The sequence below is a fragment of the Ailuropoda melanoleuca genome, chromosome 16 (assembly GCF_002007445.2).
Source record: "Ailuropoda melanoleuca isolate Jingjing chromosome 16, ASM200744v2, whole genome shotgun sequence".
Taxonomy (NCBI): domain Eukaryota; kingdom Metazoa; phylum Chordata; class Mammalia; order Carnivora; family Ursidae; genus Ailuropoda; species Ailuropoda melanoleuca.
Genome location: NC_048233.1, coordinates 39,002,991 through 39,018,894, shown reverse-complemented (window position 1 = coordinate 39,018,894; position 15,904 = coordinate 39,002,991). Strand labels below are relative to the sequence as shown.

The 15,904-nt window shown below is 38.9% G+C and overlaps 1 protein-coding gene across 2 annotated transcripts in view; it reads left to right on the top strand.

The window, feature by feature from the left end:
• The window catches only part of CCNT1 (cyclin T1), a 40,307-nt gene extending 24,403 nt beyond the window's left edge, over positions 1–15,904 (top strand). Inside the window, exon 9 of one of the 2 annotated variants that reach the window (XR_860167.3) lies at positions 9,824–9,961. Coding sequence is in view for 1 of the 2 variants with exons in the window: in XM_002927201.4 (XP_002927247.1) it covers positions 9,824–11,227 (1,404 nt within the window). In the remaining variant the exon portion in view is untranslated. Of the gene's footprint in view, positions 1–9,823 lie in introns of both variants that reach the window. The other variant, XM_002927201.4, reaches the window with a different exon arrangement.

Below are 15,904 nucleotides of genomic sequence, written 5' to 3'. Positions count from 1 at the left end.
CATTCTTTTGAGACCAAAAAGGTGGTGTCATACAACTTGAAGATCATTTCTGTAAGTCTCTAAGGTATATCTGGCTTTACCCAATGAGGTCACCCATCTAAGACAACATAAATAAAACTCCTGGTCTGCTGTATCTTATTTATTCAGAATGAATGTCTCCTGTTCACTATACACGCTGTAATTCTTTTATCTTCCCTGTTTCCATCCTTGAATACGCAGTGTTAGTGATAGAAAGTCCATTATCCAACACCTATTATAAAACAGGTCGTTCTAGCAAATTTTTGATTATACGGTTAACTTATAGGCATTATGTTGTACAGTAGGTTTCTAGGACTTACCTTGTATAACTGATTTAGTACTCTTTGACTAATATGCCCTTGTTTTCCCCCTCCCCCAGGCTACTATTTTACTCTCTATAGGAGTTTAAATCTTACATGCCTCACATAAGTGGGATCATATTTTGTCTTTCTCTGTCTGGCTTTTTTCACAGCAAAAGGTCTTCCAGGTTCATTCATGTTGTGGCAAATGGCAGGATTTCCATCATTTTTATTTTTTAATTGTGGTAAAATGCATATAGCATAAAAGTTACCATCTTAACCATTTTTAAATGTGCAGTGCAGTAGTAGTAAGTATATTCCTATTGTTGTGGAACCATCATTACCATTCATCTCTGTAATTCATTTCAGTTTGTAAAACTGAAACTTTATACCTATTAAATAACTCCCCCTTCCCGCTCCCCCCCCAGCCCCTGACAACCGCAGTTGCACTTTCTGTCTTTGCCATTTGTCTACTCTTAAGTACTTCATGTAAGTGGAATAATACAGTATTTGTCTTTTTGTGGTTTATTTCACTTAGCATAATGTTCTAAAGGTTCATCCATGTTGTAGTATATTGTAGAATTTTGTTTCCTTTAAAGGCTGAGTGATACTCCATTTTATGTATCCACCACTCTTTGTTTATCCATTCGTCTGTTGATGGACACTTGGGTTGCTTCCATATTTTAGCTACTGTGAATAATGCTGCCATGAGCGTGGGGTATACAAGTATGTCTTCAAGACTTTGCTTTTGATTCTTTTGGTTATATACCCAGAATTGGAATTGCTGGATTGTATGGTAGTTCTGTTTTTAATTTTAATTTTTTTGGAAGTTGTTTTTAAATTTTTTTTTTTTAGATTTTTTTTTTTTTTAATTATTTATTCGAAAGAGATAGAGACAGCCAGCGAGAGAGGTAACACAGGCAGGGGGAGTGGGAGAGGAAGAAGCAGGCTCACAGCAGAGGAGCCTGACGTGGGGCTCGATCCCCGAACGCCGGGATCACGCCCTGAGCCGAAGGCAGACGCCCAACCGCTGTGCCACCCAGGCGCCCCTGTTTTTAAATTTTTTAATTAGAAAAATAAAAAATTTGAAGTCCAGATTGTTCCTTTTTTTTTTTTTTTGGTTACCTGTGCCATTGATGTCATATTTGAGAAATTGCCAAATCCACTGTTGTGAAGCCTTTGCCCTGTTTTCTTCTAAGAGTTTTATTGCTTTAAGTCCTTTATCCAGTTTTGAGCTAATTTTGTAGTAGGTGTTAGGTAAGGGTCCAACTTCATTCTTTTATGTGGATATCCAGTTTTCCCAGCACCATTTATTAAAAAGACTATCCTTTCCCCGTTGAATGGTCTTGGCATCTTTGGCAAAAATCATTTGACCATATATGCAAGGGTTTATTTCTGGGCTTCCTCTTCTGTTTCATTCATCTGTATGTTTCTTTATGCCAGTGTCACATTATGTTACTGTACAGTGATTACTGTAGCTTTGTAGTAAGTTTTGAAATCAGGAAGTGTGAATTCTCCAGTTTTGTTCTTCATTTTCACATTGTTTTAGCTATTTGGGGTCCCTTGAGATCCCATATGAGTTTTAGGGTGGCCTTTTCTATTTCTGCAAAAAACATTGGGATTTTGATAGGGATTGCGTTGAATTTGTAGGTCGCTTAGGGTAGTACTGTTCACATTTTAACAATATGAAGTCTTTGAATCCAGAACATGGAGTGAGTTTTCCATTTTAGGTCTTTTTTTAAGTTAAAAAAATTAAAAAAAAAATTTATTTATTTGTCGGGGGTGGGGGGAGAGAGTGAGAGCGAGCACAAGCCGGGGGAGCAGCAGGCAGAGGGAGAAGCAGACTCCCCACTGAGCAAGGAGCCTGATGTGGGACTCGATCCCAATGACCTGAGCTGAAGGCAGACGCTTAACCAACTGAGCCACCCAGGCATCCCTTCCATTTAGGTCTTACTTCATTTCTTTTAGCAGGGTTTTCCAGTTTTAACTGTACAAGTCTTTGACCTCCCTGGTTAAGTTAATTCATAAGATTTTTTTTTGATACTATTGTAAATAGGATTGTTTTCATAATTTCCTTTACAGATTGTTCATGTACAGAAATGCAACTGAAATTTATGTGTTGACTTTGTATCTTGCTACTTTGCTGAATTCATTAATTCTAACTTTTTATGTGTGTAGAGTTTTCTATATAAGATCATATCACCTGTAGGGGTGCCTGGGTGGCTTAGTCATTTAAGTGTCTGCCTTTGGCTCAGGTTATGATCCCAGGGTCCTGGGATTGAGTCCTGCATCAGTCTCCCTGCTCAGCGGGGAGTCTGCTTCTCCCTCTTCTGCCCCTCCCCCTGCTCATGCTCTCTCTCTCTCTGTCAGATCACTGAAGTCTTTTTAAAAAAATTATATCCTCTGCAAACAGATAATTTTACTTCCTTGCCAATTTGAATGCTCTATTTTTTTTTGAAAGAGAGAGATCATGAGTGGGGAGGGGCAGAGGGAGAGAGAGAATCTTAAGCAGACTCCATGCTCAGCACCGAGCCTGACATGGGGGTTCATCTCACAACCCTGATATCATGACCTGAGCCAAAATCAAGAGGCATTTAACTGACTGAGCCACCCAGATGCCCCTGAATGCTTTCTTTTGCCTACTTGTTCTGATGAGAACTTCTAGTACTTTGTTGAATAGAAGTGAAAGGAGCATTCTTCTTTGTTCTAGATCTTAGCAGAAGAGCTTTCAGTTTTTCACTGTTGAATGTGATGTTTGCTTTGAGTGTTTCATATTTGGCTTTTATTGAGGTAGTTTCCTTCTATTTTTAGTTTGTTGGGTGTTTTTATCATGAAAGGGTGTTGAATTTTGTCAAATGCTCTTTATGTATCTGGAAGATTGTATTTTTTTTTCCTTTATTGTGTGTATGTGGCATATTATGTGGATGATTTCTGTATGTTGAACCATTCTTGCATTATAGGAGTAAGTCCTGCTTGGTCATAGTGTATAATCCTTTTAATATGGTGCTAAATTCAGTTTGTTAGTACTTTTTTTTTTTTTTGAGATTTTATTTATTTGTCAGAGAGAGAGAGTGCACAAGCAGGGGGAGAGGCAGCAGAGGGAAATTCACTCTTTCCCCGCCTCCTTAATGCCCATCATCCAGGTCCCCCACCCCCAACCCTCTCCCCTCCAGCACCCTGAGTTTGTTTCCTATGATTAAGAGTCTCACAAACGTGGTTTGTCTCGCTCTCTGATTTTGTCTTGTTTTGTTTTTCCCTCTCTTCCCCTATGATCCTCTGCTTTACTTCTTAAATTCCACATCTGAATGAGGTCATATGATAATTGTCTTTCTCTGATTGACTTATCTCATTTAGCATAATACCTCTAGTTCCATCCATGTTGTTGCAAATGGCAAGATTTCAGGGTTTTTGATTGGTGAGCAGTATTCCACTGTGTGTGTGTGTGTGTGTATATATATATATATATATATATGTCATATCTTCTTTATCCATTCACCTGTTAGTGGACATCTGGGCTCTTTCCATAACACAGCTATTGTGGACATTGCTGCTATAAACATTGAGGTGCACGTGCCCCTTCGGATCACTACATTTGTATCTTTGAGGTAAATACCTAGTAGTGTAATTGCTGGGTCTCAGGGTAGCTCTGTTTTCAACTTTTTGAGGAACCTCCAGCTGTTTCCCAGAGTGGCTGCACTAGCTCGCATTCCCACCAACAGTGTAATAGGGTTCCCCTTTCTTTGCATCCTCACCAACATCCGCTGTTTCCTGACTCAATTTTAGCCATTCTGACTGGTGTGAGGTGGTATCGCATTGTGGTTTTGATTTGTATTTCCCTTATGGCAAGTGATGTGGGGAATTTTTTCATGTGTGTGTTGGCCATTTGGATGTCTTTGGAGAAATGTCTGTTCATGTCTTCTGCCCATTTCTTGATTGTATTATTTGTTCTTTGGGTGTCAAGTTTGATGAGTTCTTTATAGATTTTGGATGCTAGCCCTTTATATAAGACATTTGCAAATACCTTCTCCCATTCTGTTGATTGTCTTTTGGTTTCTTCTTCGACTGTTTCCTTTGCTGCACAAAAGCTTTTTATCTTGTTGAAGCCCCAGTAGTTCATTTTTGCCTTTGTTTCCCTTGCCCTTGAAGACGTGTCTAGCAAGAAGTTTCTGCGGCCCCGGTCATAGAAGTTGCTGCCTGTGTTCTCCTTTAGGATTTTGATGGATTCCTATCTCACATTTAGGTCTTTATCCATTTTGAGTCTATTTTTGTGTATGATATAAGGAAATGGTCCAGTTTCATTCTTTTGCATGTGGCTGTCCAGTTTTCCCAACACTGCTTGTTGAAGAGACTGTATTTTTTCCATTGGGTCTTCCTTCCTGCTTTGTCGAAGATTAGTTGACCATACAGTTGAGGGTCTATTTCTGGGTTCTCTTTTTTGCTATGTGTCTGTTTTTGTGCCAGAACCATACTGTCTTGATGATTATAGCTTTGTAATAGAGCTTGAAGTCCAGGATTGTGATGCCACCAGCTTTCGTTTTCTTTTTCAACCTTTCTTTGGCTATCCGGGATCTTTTCTGGTTCCACACAAATTTTAGGATTGTTTGTTCCAGCTCTGTGAAAAAAGTTCTGGTTTTTGATAGGGATTGCATTAAATCTATAGATTGCTCTAGGTAGCATAGATATTTTAACAATAGTTTTTCCATTTCTTTGTGTCTTCCTCAATTTCTTTCAAGAGTGTTCTATAATTTTCTGAGTACAGATCCTTTGCCTCTTGGTTAGGTTTATTCCTAGGTATCTTATGGTTTTGGGGTGCAATTGTAAATGGGATTGACTCCTTAATTTCTCTTTCTTCTGTTTTATTGTTAGTGTATAGAAACACAACTGATTTCTGTGCATTAATTTTATATCCTTCCACTTTGCTGAATTCTTATACGAGTTCTTGCAATTTTGGGGTGGAGTCTTTTGGGTTTTCCACACAGAGTATCATGTCATCTGTGAAGGGTAAGAGTTTAACGACTTCTTTGCTGATTTGGATGTCCCTTATTTGCTGATTTGGATGTCCTTTATTTCTTTTTGTTGTCTGATTGCTGAGGCTAGGATTTCCGGTACTATGTTGAACAACAGTGGTGATAGTGGACATCCCTGCCATGTTCCTGACCTAAGGGGAAAAGCTCTCAGTTTTTCTCCTTTGAGAATGATATTCGCTGTGGGCTTTTCGTATATGGCTTTTATGATATTGAGGTATGTTCCCTCTATCCCTACACTCTGAAGAGTTTTAATCAAGAAGGGATGCTGTACTTCGTCAAATGCTTTTTCTGCATCTATTTCGAGGATTATATGGTTCTTGTCCTTTCTTTTATTAATGTAGTGTATCACTTTGATTGATTTGTGGATGTTGAACCATCCTTGCAGCCGAGGAATAAATCCCACTTAGTTGTGGTGAATAATTCTTTTAATATACTGTTGGATCCTATTGGTTAGTATCTTGGTGAGAATTTTGGCATTCATGTTCGTCAGGCATATTGGTCTGTAATTCTCCTTTTTAGCGGGGTCTTTGTTCTTAGGACCAGGCAATACTGGCCTCATAGAAGGAGTTTGGAAATTTTCCTTCCATTTCTATTTTGGAAACAGCTTCAGAAGAATAGCTATTAATTCTTCTTTAAGTATTTGGTATAATGCCCCTGGGAAGCCATTGGGCCCTAGACTCTTGTTTGTTGGGAGATTTTTGATTACTGCTTCAATTTCCTTGCTGGTTATGGGTCTGTTCAGGTTTTCTGTTTCTTCTTGTTTCAGTTTTGGTACTTAATTCGTCTCTTGGGGGGCGCCTGGGTGGCACAGCGGTTAAGGGTCTGCCTTCTGCTCAGGGCGTGATCCCGGTGTTATGGGATCGAGCCCCACATCAGGCTCCTCCGCTATGAACCTGCTTCTTCCTCCCCACTCCCCCTGCTGTGTTCCCTCTCTTGCTGGCTGTCTCTATCTCTGTCAAATAAATAAATAAAATCTTAAAAAAAAAAAATCGTCTCTAGGAATGCATCCATTTCTTCCAGATTGCCTAAGTTCAGAGTACCCTTATAATCCTTTTTATTTTTGTAGAATTCATAGCAACGTCTCCACTTTCATTTCGGTTTTCAGTGGTTTGAATCTCTGTTTTTTTTCCTAGACCGTCTAGCTAAAGGTTTAATTTTATTGATGTTCTCAAAGAACCAACTGCTAGTTTTATTAACTTTTCTCTAGTCTATAGTTTTCTATTTTGTTCATCTCTGCTATAATTTTTGTTATTTCCTTCCTTCTGTTTGCTTTGGCTTTAGTTTGTTCTTCTTCTGGTTCCTCACATTATAGTTCGTTACGTTGAGATCTTTAATGTCAGTGTTCATAGCTATAAATTTTTCCCTTAGTGCTGCTTTTGCTGCATCCCATAAGTTTTGATATGTTGTGTTTTTGTTTCCGTTCATCTCTGAGTATTTTCCAGTTTCCCTTTTGATTTTTTCTTTGATCCATTGGTTGTTTAAAAGTGTTTTTTAGTTTCCACACTTTTTTGAATTTTCCAGTTTTCCTTTTGTTACTGATTTTTAACTAGTTGTGGTCAGAAAAGCTAATTTGTGTGATGCCTATCTTTTAAAAATCTGTTGAGACTGTCTATGGCTTCACATATGGTCTGTCCTGGTAAGTGTGCCATGTGTACTTGAAAAGAATGTTTATACTGTTGTTGGGTAGGGTGTTCTGTATATGTCTGTTGATGTAGTTGGTTTATTTTTTTAAAGTTCTCTGTTTCCTTATCTTTTGTCTGGTTGTTCTGTCCGTTGTGGGTGGGTATTGAAGTCTCCAAGGGAAGTCTTCTGTCAGTTTTGATTGTCTTTTATTAGGTATGCAAATGTTTATAATTGTTACAATTGCTAAATTCACCCTTTTTTTAATATATAATATCCTTTTGTGTCTCTTGAAACCTTTTTTGTTTTAAAATATATGTTGTCTCATATTAGTGTAGCCACCCTTGCTCTTCCTTGGTTACTGTTTGCGTGGTATATGTTTTTCCCTCCTTCCATTTTGAACCTGTTTGGGTCTTAGGATCTCAGTTGCTTGTAGACAGCATATAGCTGGATCATATATTTTTATGCATTTTGACAATCTTTGTCTTTATTGGACAGTTTAATCTGTTTACATTTAAATTATAGATAACATCATTATGCCTATGCTGTTTATTTTCTACACGCCTTGTAGCTTTTTGACCCTCATTTCCTGTATTACTGTCTTTTAGCTGATTTTTTCATAGTGAAAATTCTAAATTCCGTTTTCATTTCTTTCGTGTATATTCTATGTTTGTTTTCTTTGTGGTTACCATGAGGATTACGTTTAACATCATAAAGTTATAATTTGAATTTATACTGGTTTAACTTCAGTAACATATAAAACTTTTCTTCTTTATAGTTGGGTCCCCATATCTTTTAGTTGTTGAAGTCACAAAATTGTCTCTTTATACATTGCATGCCCCAGAACATAAACTAATAATCCTTCTTTTAAACAGGTTTTTTAAAAAGATTTTATCTGTCAGAGAGAGAGAGAGGGTGCACGAGCACAAGCAGGAGGAGAGGCAGGCAGAGGGAGAAGCAGGCTCCCCAATGAGCAAGGATCCAGATGTAGACTCAGTCCCAGGATCCCAGGATCATGACCCAAGCCAAAGGCAGACACTCAACTGACTGAGCTACCCAGGCATCCCTAATAATCCTTTTAAATGCCTTAGGGTCCTAAATTGAATAGAAAATAAGGCTTGAGTTACAAACCAAAGTTAAGTAATACTAGCTTTTACACTAATAATTGTGTTTTTTTCCTTAAAATGTATTAACCATGTAGAAAACAAGAAGCACAGTCATAGACCATTGTTAAAACAATAGTAGCTTTTGGGGCACCTGGCTGGCTCGGTTGGTACAGCATGGGACTCTTGTTCTCAGGGTTGTGGATTCTAGTCCCACATTGAGGGTAGTGATTACTGCTAAAAAAAAAAAAAAAGTAGCTTTTATAATTGCCCATGTATTTACTGAAGATCTTTATTTCTTCATATGGCTTTGATTTACTATATAGTCTCCTTTCACTGTGCAGGACTTCTTTGAGCACTTCTTGGATGACTGACTGGTTTAGTAGTCATGAACTTCCTCGGCTTTTACCTATTTGGAAATGTCTTAATTTTTTGCTCACTTTTGAAGGACATTTTTGCTGGATATAGCGTTCTTGGTTGACAGGTTTTTTTCTTTTAGCACTTGGAATGTATTGGTTCACGGTCTTCTGGCCTTCAGCGTTTCTGATGAGATACCTACTTGTGATCTTATTGAGGATCCCTTTTACCTGTTGATTAACTTCTCTTGTTGCTTTCAGATTCTCTGTCTTTGGCTTTTGAAGTTTGATATGTCTTGTGTGAGTCTCATTGAGTTCATCTTGGAATTTGTTGAGCTTTTGTTTCTATTAATGTCTTTATCAAAGTTGGGAAGTTTGCAGTCATTGTTTTTTCATATATTCTCTCTGCCCCTTTCTTTCTTTTCTCCTTCTGGAGTTTTCATGATGCATGTGTTGGTCCAGTTGATGGTATCCGATAGGTCCCTGTTCACTTGCTTTGGTCTTTTTTCATTATGTTCCTTAGACTCAGTGATTTTCATTGTCCTATCTTAAAGTTTGCTGATTCTTTCTTCTACCTGTTCAAATCTGTGTTTGAATCCCTTTGGTGGATTTTTCCTCGTGGTTACTGTACTTCTCAGCTCCAGAATTTTTTTTTGGTTTCCTTTTATATTTTTTACCTCTTTATTGATACTTCCATTTTGTTCATATATTGTTTTCTTAATTTTCTCCATCACTTCCTTTAAGTTATTTGAATATATTTAAGGGAGTTATTTTAAAGTCTTTGTGTGGTGGTTCTGTCATCTGATTCTTTTCAGGGGCTGTTTCTGTTGATTTATTTTTTCCTTTGAATGCTAATGTGCTGAGAGGTAAAATTGATGTAAATTAACCCCAATTTACTATCCAAGGCTTACCCCAAAAGTTGCAAGCCTTTAACAGACTCTGGTGTTCCAGAATAGTTATATTGGACGAATTCTGCCAGTGCAGTTGTTGTCTGAGGGGGAGAGGTTCCTGGTGCTTCCTACTCTGACATTTTCCCAGAATCCTCCTCCTCCTTTTTTAAGGCTAAGTGTGATTTCATTGTGCTTATATACCACATTTTGCTTATCCATTATCCGTTAATGGACATTTGAGTTGCTTCCATATCTTGGCAATTGTGAATAATGCTGCAGTGAACATGGGAGTGCAGAGATCTCCTTGAGATCTTGTTTGTCTGACTATTGACTGAGGGTTTTTAAAATCTTACTTCTAGTGGTTATAATTAATGATCTTAGAGTAGCTGCCTACCTATGGCTATCCAGAACTTCCAGTGTTGCAGCAAGCACAGTCTTCCTCATTCCAGTTTTTCTTTCCATTTTATAAATTACCCTGAGGTGAAGAGATGTCATTTGCTTCATTTCTAGGCATGCCAAGCTGCCAAGAAAACAAAAGCAGATGATCGAGGAATAGATGAAAACACGTCAGAGCAGACAATTCTCAATATGATTTCCCAGAGCTCTTCAGACACAACAATTGCAGGTTTAATGAGCATGTCAACTTCTTCTACAAGTGCAGTGCCTTCCCTTCCAGCCACTGAAGAATCATCCAGCAACTTAAGCAATGTGGAGATGTTGCAGGGCGAGCGTTGGCTCTCCTCCCAACCTCCTTTTAAACTGGAACCTGCTCAGGGTCATCGGACTAGTGAGAATTTAGCACTTATGGGAGTTGATCATTCTTTGCAACAGGATGGTTCAAATGCATTTATTTCCCAGAAGCAGAATAGTAAGAGTGTGCCATCAGCTAAAGTGTCACTGAAAGAATACCGTGCAAAACATGCCGAAGAGTTGGCTGCCCAGAAGCGGCAACTGGAGAACATGGAGGCCAATGTGAAGTCACAGTATGCATATGCTGCCCAGAATCTCCTGTCTCACCATGATAGCCATTCTTCGGTCATTCTGAAAATGCCCATAGAGGGCTCAGAAAACCCCGAGCGGCCTTTTCTGGAAAAAGCTGACAAAGCAGCTCTCAAAATGAGAATCCCGGTGGCAAGTGGAGATAAAGCTGCCTCTTCAAAACCAGAGGAGATAAAAATGCGCATTAAAGTCCATGCTGCAGCTGACAAGCACAATTCTGTAGAGGACAGTGTCACAAAGAGCCGAGAGCACAAAGAAAAGCACAAGACTCACCCATCTAATCATCATCATCATCATAATCACCACTCACACAAGCACTCTCACTCACAGCTTCCAGCTGGTACTGGGAACAAACGTCCAGGTGATCCAAAACATAGTAGCCAGACAAGCACCTTAGCGCACAAAACCTATAGCTTGTCTAGTTCTTTCTCCTCTTCCAGTTCTGCTCGTAAAAGGGGCCCCCCTGAAGAGACTGGAGGAGCAGTGTTTGATCATCCAGCCAAGATTGCCAAGAGTACCAAATCCTCTTCCATAAATTTCTCCTTCACTCCTCTTCCTACAATGGCGCAGTTGCCTGGGCATAGCTCAGACACAAGTGGCCTTCCCTTTTCACAACCCAGCTGTAAAACTCGAGTTCCTCATATGAAACTGGATAAAGGGCCCCCTGGGGCCAATGGTCACAATGCAACCCAGACAATAGACTATCAAGATACTGTGAATATGCTTCACTCCCTTCTCAGTGCCCAGGGTGTTCAGCCCACTCAGCCCCCTGCATTTGATTTTGTTCATTCTTACAGTGACTATCTGAATCCACGGGCTGGTGGAATGTCCTCCAGATCTGGCAATACAGACAAACCCCGGCTACCACCTCTACCATCAGAACCTCCTCCACCACTTCCACCCCTTCCTAAGTAAAAAAGAAAAAGAAGAGGAAAAAACTTCCTTAAAAACAACTTTTTTTTTTTTTTTTTAACTACTGATTCTGGACTAAGGAAATTACTTCCCTTATGAAATATGTCACCCTTCTTGGACTAGGGAATAATTAATATTGACATGCAGGTGGGAGGGTGGTAGAGGGGCTTGGTAATTATATCTACTGCCTCAGAAATTTAACTATTTTATTATAGTTTTTACTGGTATTAGAGAGGTGAGAATGTGTTGAAGCTGTGAAGGATTAAGAATACGTTCTCTGTTCTTGGCCTCTCCACCTCCTAATTAGGTTGATTAGAGTTGATGTCTTCCCTCTTCTTGCCAGGACTGAAATGTGGAGGGTTTGTCTTATCAAACAGTTGTGGATTCTTTTGGTGTTTAATATATCAGAAGAGAGGAAGTATTTAAATGTCAAAATCTTTTAAGAGACTTTTAAAAAATAATTTAAAGAAAGTAAGTTATCTGTTTAGTTTTTTTATATCATCGGGGAGGGGATAGGGATTTTGCTGTGTGTATGAGATACATAGCAATGACTCCTGGGAGGGTGGGATTGGAGGGTGGGGGGTGTGTAGGGGGGATGGGAGGGTAGGCTTTTGGCCTTGAGTTCTGTCTGATAGGCTCCGGCCACTTGAAGTGTTGAGACCTTTAAGTGTGTACGTAAGTGTGGGTATGTGTGGTTTTAAGTGTGTGTGTTTAAAAATCGTGTTTTATCTTTCCCTCCCTGTCCCTCACTATTTTCACTTCCCAGCAGTCTACTAGAGAGAACACGGTGTGGCCTTTAGAACATAAAGGAAGGAAGAGACATGTGTTAGCATGGTATTTTCCCATTTCTTTATGTTGTAATTGAGTGGTAGCCTTCTAAATTCTAGTTTGGGCAAGTGCAGCCAGTGGCCTGATTCTGGACTCCATTATAAAAACTTCCCTTTTACCCCTTTTTCCTTTGGATGCAGAACAAAGGTGGGGTTGAGGAAGAAGGATTGGAGAGCAAGGCTGGCTTCTGCCCTACAGAATTGGGTGTGTCTTTTTTTCAAGTTGGGCTTTGGGAAAGTGTTCAAGTGAGAGCAATCTCAGGGTCTCTGAAGGGAAGGGGGATGTGCTCTATATCCTGCCTCTGAAAGCCCAGACCATATGTGAGAGTAGTTCTGGGAGAAGCCATGGACCTAGAGGATACTGAAAACAATGAAATTGTGATTGGGTATTTTTAGGATATTGTATTTTAAATTGCATTATGAATGTAAGACTTGCTTTTTATCTGTATATCTGAAGGGAAACAGCTGCATCCTTAAATTTGCAACCTATATGACTTCAGAGATTGGAGCTTGTGAATTTAACAGTACTGATGTCATGAGGGTGAACAAGCCTAGCCCACAGATGCAGATTGTCCATCTTTGGTGGCTTTAGTTTCTACGCAGAGGTTTTTCAGAAGATTTTCTAAGAATCCTTAAAAAAAAGAAAATGGATCCAGGAGTTCTATTATGGGTAATTGATTATCCCAGATTTCAGGATAATTGGTGTTCAAGTTCCCAGCAGTCAAAACTCAACACTTTTGTTGAGGAAAGAAATCTTTCAAGCGACTCTAAAGAATTCTAAGCCAGGTTGTCTAGCTGAAAATGCCACTAAGCCACAGATCATTTGATGTGATATTCTTTGGTCTTCATGGTATTTTTTGCTATGGAAAAGATGATGCAATTTGAATTTGTCTTGTTGTTTTTAATGCAGCTTCCTTTACACCAAATATTCTGTATAGATATATAGAAAAATTAAATATTTTTCATTGGAAGTCATAGGGAGACAGGAGTTGTACATGTGCTGCTGCTTGCCAGGAACAGGTTGGGGAGAAAACTGAAGCAGTTGGAATTGTTGATGTACTGGCCTAATATAGGAAGGAATTTGTACAGTAAACCTTAAGGTGAATTAATGTCCTGCATCCCTGCATATTTGAACTGTCTAGAGTGCCTGCCATTGCTGTGTAAAATGAGCTCTCTGCCGACCTATAAACCATTAATACTTAAGAATGTTACTTCATTTTCACTGATGGCATTTTCCTCTATCTCCCTGATATTTTCTGTGTTGTGCTAGGTAATTGGTAGATGTGTAATGTGTTTACTAAATCTAGGCTTTCTATTTGTTTAGATTTTGTTTGGTGGAGTCTGCTTTCCTTCTGACCTTCCCAAAAGTTTATTTAGTTTGGATCTGTATTTTTGTGGAATTGATCACTGATTTGATTATGAAAATGCCTTTTTCAGCATTCAGTTTTTCTCATCAAATGTCACATATTTTCTAATCGTATGCACTCCTTCACCACAGAGGCAGACATATCCACTTGGCCTCAAAGCAGTTCTCCATGGCATCTGTAGTTAGTTCCTTAGACCTTTTGTCAGGACTGAACTAGAAAAAGTGCTTACTAGAGCCTCAGAGCTGCTTTATGCTGTGCAGTCTGGCCTGTGCACTAGTAGTTCATTGCTGATGTAGGTCAATTTAAAGACCTCTATATTAATGCCTCCTGATACTGTTTTAAGATATCTACGGTGTCTGCTTTTAGATCTGTGTATATGTCTTGAATGTCCTGTGTGCTCTGCGTGAAGCTGCTGCATTTGGGTTAGCAGAAATGCCTGTCGACTAGCGTGCATATTGTTCAGATTACATAAACTTAGGCTTCAAAGGCTTGCGTGGTTTCTAAACTCTGTGTTTTCTCTATGCTCACACCTTCAAAGGGTGAGAAATGGGATTTATACATCCAAAGTTAGTCTAGTTAAAACATGGCTTTTTTTCTCCTTTTAACCTAGACTATCAAGGATAAGTGGTGGTAAGCAGGCCTGGAGCCTCAAGTTCTATAAATCTCATTACTAAAACGTTGCGTGACTCTTATGTTGGCAACAACAAACACCTGTGGAATGTCCTTAGGGCTTTTAATCAGATACCTGTGTTGGTGTTGGCTGAACTCTAGTGAATCATTAATTTAAAGCTGAATTGGTCTTCTGCAATATCAGTTACGCTTTTTGGGTTTAGAAAATATGTAGGAATTAGTCTAACCTGCTCACTCATGAATCAGTGTGTTTCCATATCTGAGACTCTCAGGTTCCTTTTTTTAAAAAATTATTTTGTGTTTTGATTCAGTGTATCATTTTTCATAGTTCTGTATTATTGACTTCACCAGTGTTGATAGAAACAAAAAATAAATCGCCAGTTGGAACAGCAATGGGTTAGGATATAGAAATAAAATCATGGTAACATCAGTGCTGGATTTCCTTAAGCTTCTGCTACCTAATTCCCCATGTTGAAAATGCATACCCCTCATACTTTGCTTCTGGACAAAGGCAATTAGAGGGGTCTTAGCCCAGTATGGTAAGATTTTAAAGATCTTTGTTTCCCCACAGAAACAGGAATTGTGGGAACTTGGGAACAGATTGTTTTAAAGGATTATTCTTTTGTCAGTGAGTTATTTTGATGCTAATGCTAGGAAAAGGGATATTCTAGAACATCTTGAAGTTGGAGTACAAATATTATCCTCTTGGGTTTGGGAAAATTTAAGCAGTCTATGCAACCCTTCATATGGTGAGAAATAAGCCCTTTGTAGTCCCAACCAAACTTTCAGTGACTTTCATACCTCCCCAGATTTCCTGTGTTGCTGCTTGTTAACACCCGGCTTTTAACTGAAAACTGAATGTTTGCTCTTGATGGTTTAAGAAATGTTTGTATTGTATCATACTATCAAGTTTTATTTTGTCTTTTTATCCCTCTGTGGTTGTGAGTTTGAAACAAGCATGGTACTGTAATCCTACCTGATAGAGTGGTCTGGAATGAGAATTATTTTCTAAGTGGGAGACCCTTCCATTTTAATGTTTCTAAAGTTTTTAATATGAACTTGGCATTGGAAAAGGGAGGGAAAGAAAATGTTTACTAAAAAGCAGTGTCTGCTTTTCCCCTTTATGAGTGCATATCTGTGGTTGAATGAAGAGAAAAGACTCTTGGGTTTTCCGTCGCCATGTTAAGCATGGAGAGGGATGCTTGACAGCATGCTAATTGAAGCCAGAGCAGGTATGTCTCCATCAGGTTATCAGGAACTCTTCAGTTGAACGCTGAGGACCTAACTGGTTAGTGGTAGATCACATTGGAATTGGTTACAAGATGGAAGTGCTGTCTGGGTTAAGCACCCAAAGAAAAGAATGCAGCAGCCTAACTTAGTGTTTAGACCTAGGTTTCTGGATTTGAAACTGACCTTTCCCTCACCCTGCTTCACACACCTGAAACTGTCCGTTTTCTTATCAGACCAAAGAGCAAAGAAGAAGAAAAAAAGTAAAATACTTTACCAATCTATGTCACTCAGGTACAACTTTGTGGTAATATTTTTGTCTGTTTTCTTTGTATTGCTCTTAAGAGTCCTTTCTCAGCATACTATTCTGCTGTTGCCTCTGTCTTCCTTGGGGCACCTCAGTTCTGGATGCTACCCCTGGGATCTCTACTGCTGTTATGTGACTGATAGGATGTAAGTGACCATTACAGTAAGGGCTCTTTGTAAAAAATTCAAAAACATTTTTAAAAAATTAAAAAAAGGATGTTGTATACATTTTATAGTCTGGCTATCAGTTTGATATCTTGCTGTCAAGTATGTTTCTCAATATGTATTTATCCATCCCATCAATAAATGTTAATGATAAAACA